At 36.0% G+C, this 3,881-nt stretch overlaps 1 protein-coding gene across 1 annotated transcript in view; it reads left to right on the forward strand.

Annotated features, from left to right (window-relative positions):
* Positions 1 to 538: 538 nt before the first annotated feature.
* Positions 539 to 3,881, forward strand: part of LOC122330407 (gastrula zinc finger protein XlCGF8.2DB-like) — a 10,876-nt gene continuing 7,533 nt past the window's right edge. The window contains exons 1-2 of the mRNA XM_043227369.1: positions 539 to 597; positions 685 to 878. Coding sequence (XP_043083304.1) covers positions 743 to 878 — 136 coding nt within the window. The 5' untranslated portion in view covers positions 539 to 597; positions 685 to 742. The remainder of the gene's footprint in view (positions 598 to 684; positions 879 to 3,881) is intronic.

A 3,881-nucleotide genomic window follows, 5' to 3' on the forward strand; every position in this document is an offset into this window, starting at 1 on the left:
GTCATACTGGAAATAAACAAACATGTGGAGTATTGATATTTTAGTACAGTACAGTATAGATATTTTTAGACAGTACACATTTTAATCACACTATTACCACGTGACTGCCAACAAAAGAGCATGGCATTAATTAATTGCATGTATAGCATTAGAAATAGTTAACTGCACTTGAAGCTTTCATAGTTAAAAATGAAACGCCCAAAACTGTATGTTGTGAAATTCTGGAAGGAGAACATTGGATGGCATCACGTAGGGGTTCTGTATGAGGTGTCGTCCACAAACGTCAGGAGTTTGACAGAGGCATCTTTAGAGGTGCAGTCATTGGTGTAGAGTCACTTAAGTGAGTCACAACCAAAAATAAAACTCACAGCTAATATGAATACTTCAACATACATAGTTCAACTTTTTCTCAAACCCAATAAAATTACCATCAGTCTTTCGTCCTATTTCTTTGATCGATACTGAGTTTGTTGGGCTTCATTCTCCAGTCCAGTGGGTGGCGCTAAAACACAAACAACATTAAACTTCAGAAGAAGAAGAAGAAGTTCAGTTTCAGCGTGCGCTCTATTCTTCGTGATGCTGGTCTAAATAGAAACGGTTAGAAATGTTGTTTCTGTAAACAGAGATATATAGGGTGTAAATAGACAGTAAATGTGTAAACCTGTAATATTCTCAACCTCACAGTCGGGACTGAGTTTTGAATCAAGCAGGAATATCTGGAAGAGGATCTGCTGCAGTGAAGATGATGTTTGTTAAAGAAGAGATTGAGGAGAACACGAGAGAACCAGGAACATGGAGAATAAAACGCGAGGAAACTGAAACCTGGAGAATACATCACAAGGAACCAGAAACTTTGAGAATAATACAAGAGGAACAAGGTTGGTGTTTATTTTTCATTAATTTTTAATGACTTTTTGTAGTACATCCATAGATCCTTTATGTAAAAATAAAACAATAAAGGAACAATAAAGGAACTGTCCTCATTTATTCAACCTCAAGTGGTTCCAAATGTGTGAATGTCTTTGTGATCAAGCTGTGTTCTCTATTCTAAAATCGATAGAAACCATCTCAGAAATACAAATGGTTTCAATAAGATTACATTATTAACCATTAAGTTTTTGTAGTAAACCATTACAAAATTCCTTTTTGTAGTATGTCTTGGCCACTGTTTCCAAAAGGATTTAACGTCCCACCAATAAAATCCATCACATACGGGTAGACACCATTACACCTTCCATTAAAACTAACACAGTTCCCATTATTACCATTACATTGTCTTTTGTGTTTGAGCTGGGCTCCATTATTCCGTAGTAGGAAAAAAAATACTATGGAAGTCAATGGTGACCCAAAGCAGCCTGGTTACAAACTTTCTTCAAAATATCTACCTTTCTTCTAAATATCTACCAGAAATTTTTAACTTTTTGGGGAAATAAATGATGACAGCATTTCAATTTTTGGGTGAACCATTCCTCTATCATTAAATGTCTTGTGCTAGATGTTGTTTTTAAAAAGTGCTTCATAAAAACAACTTTGACTAGACTTGACCTAAATCCTTATGAAAATGTTACTGAACTGAAACGGAGGAAATTGTATTATTACTTTAATTATACTTTATTTTTAATAAAGTAAAGCTGTAAACTGTGAGACTGAATTAGTTTTCATGTTAGTAGAAGCTACATTTTAAGTAAAGTCTCTATAGGACTGTGGTTATTTTAGATCTTGTGAATGTCTTCACTGTAAGTCTGTAACAGTTTTGCTGCAAGATATATGTGAACCTGGAGAACAAAACCAGACTTAAGTAGCATGGGTATATTTGTAGCAATAGCCAAAAATCCACTGTATGGGTCAAAATGCTATTTTTATACTTGAACCTGATTGGCTGATGAATGTTCTGAGCTGTGCAATAGTTTTCAGGTAGCTCTTGGCTGCACTACATGTCCATATCACTTTGAACCAACAATGCTTGGCCAAACAAATAAATATCATAAGCAATATAATAAAAAGTACATGTCATTTCTGTGTTTTTGCCAGAAAATTAAATTTTTATTATGTGCAGAAAGCACATACGCTATCTCTCCAGCTCTCTTTCTCTCTCTCTACACAGTAACACACGTGCTAATGTTCAGCGGGTGATTGATTTGCGATACTGAACCTGATACTTGCGTAGCTTGACAGTCATCTATTCTTAACTGGTGCTCCATTTAAAAAAAGGTGATGGATTTTAATTTTTTTTTCAGTTGCATATTCTTTTAAGGCATCTATCCCTTATATGATGCTCTCAGCTAGTTTTCTGCAGCTTTTAAACCTCTATGGCTAACATGGATAACCTCCCAAAAATTGATGCAGTCCTTTCCTCAAAGAATGCCATTCAGTTATAACTGATGGAGTTCATGAGTGGGAGATTCATTTTACGGATAAGAGGAAGAGAGTCTGATTTGAAGTCAGAGAAGTTGATGGGACTGGCAGCTCACCGCCCCTAAAATGTTTTTCATATACGAGATGCGCATTAAGATGCGATATGCTGCTTTTCTAATATTACATAAGTTTTCTGAAATAACAGCACGGCTGTCTTTATCTTATGTGTAGCCTATTTGAATTTATCAGACGTTGTATTGATTATAAATTAGGATTAACATCTTGGAAGGTAGAGCTGTTTATTTAGTCTTAATGGGTCGCGTTTCAGTCATTATTTCACATTCATTTTGCATTTTCAGAACAAGTTAGCTGCCCTGTCGTGTGAAAATGTAGCCTAAAGGTTTGTGTCAGAATATATAATACTACTTAATATAATATTTTACTTCTGACTTATCTGTTTTCTTTAAAAATGGTTTAAAAGTTGGATCTCAATGGTAAATCAATTGCCATTTTGTGGTCTACAACAATAAAGAGTAAAAGTGTATGCTAAATTAATGCATTTCACGTAAATGAAAGAATGTCATTATAACATATACACATGAAAAAGGTCGAAACACTGGACACAACTATGGGACACCATTGTGCAGCAGCAAGCATCACAACAAAAAAGAAAATTCAAGTCTGTGTGAGTAAATATATAGCCCCCCGTTTCTTCATTTGCCTGGGTCCCCAAATTCATTAAATCTGTCCCCTTTATAGTGCAGGTCTGGAATAATATTATCCAGTAATTTTTGCTACGCAGTTGTAGTATAGCAAACCTGCTTACACTGACTGTGTACCTGATTCAACTTGATTGCTTCTCCTGTCCCGGCTTCACTCCCTATTCATTAGATGGCATGAAAGGACTAGTTCACCTAAAAAATGGTGCAAACAGTTAGTTACTAGGCTTGTTTTTCCCTACAGCAGCTAAATAACTAAGTCTCACACATTCACAGAAAACTAGTTACAACCGCATTGATAAATAAAGTGCATATTAAAAGAATATATCCAAACAAAGATTGTGTCAGATATTTAATTGATCCAAACTATTGTTCGTGGTTCATGCCACTTCTGTTCTGTGTGGGTGCATGACAAAACATGAGGGACATCAGACATATTACTATATACAGCTATTGCAGTCTTCTTTTGTGATGCTTTTCCAGGCCTTCCAGGTTTTCAGGTGTTGCTTGTTTTGGGGGTTACTCCTTCAGTCTCCTCTTTAGCAGGTAAAAGGCATGTTCTAAATTCCAAATTCCAGCCTGGCCTTCCTATTCATCTTGCTAATGAGTGGTTTGCATCTTCTGGTGTAACCTCTGATCTTGTGATTATTAGGCTTGGGTACCTCTCACATTTTTACTGGTACCTGAAATCCTATTTTATCCTATGATCTAAAGCGAATGAAACAGGTGCACTCCAAAATCAGGCGGGTCCAAATCCTCTTTTGCTGTTTTAACTACCGGAAAACGGTCGGTATGCTGGGGCACATT

The sequence above is a fragment of the Puntigrus tetrazona genome, chromosome 3 (assembly GCF_018831695.1).
Source record: "Puntigrus tetrazona isolate hp1 chromosome 3, ASM1883169v1, whole genome shotgun sequence".
In the NCBI taxonomy this organism is placed as follows: domain Eukaryota; kingdom Metazoa; phylum Chordata; class Actinopteri; order Cypriniformes; family Cyprinidae; genus Puntigrus; species Puntigrus tetrazona.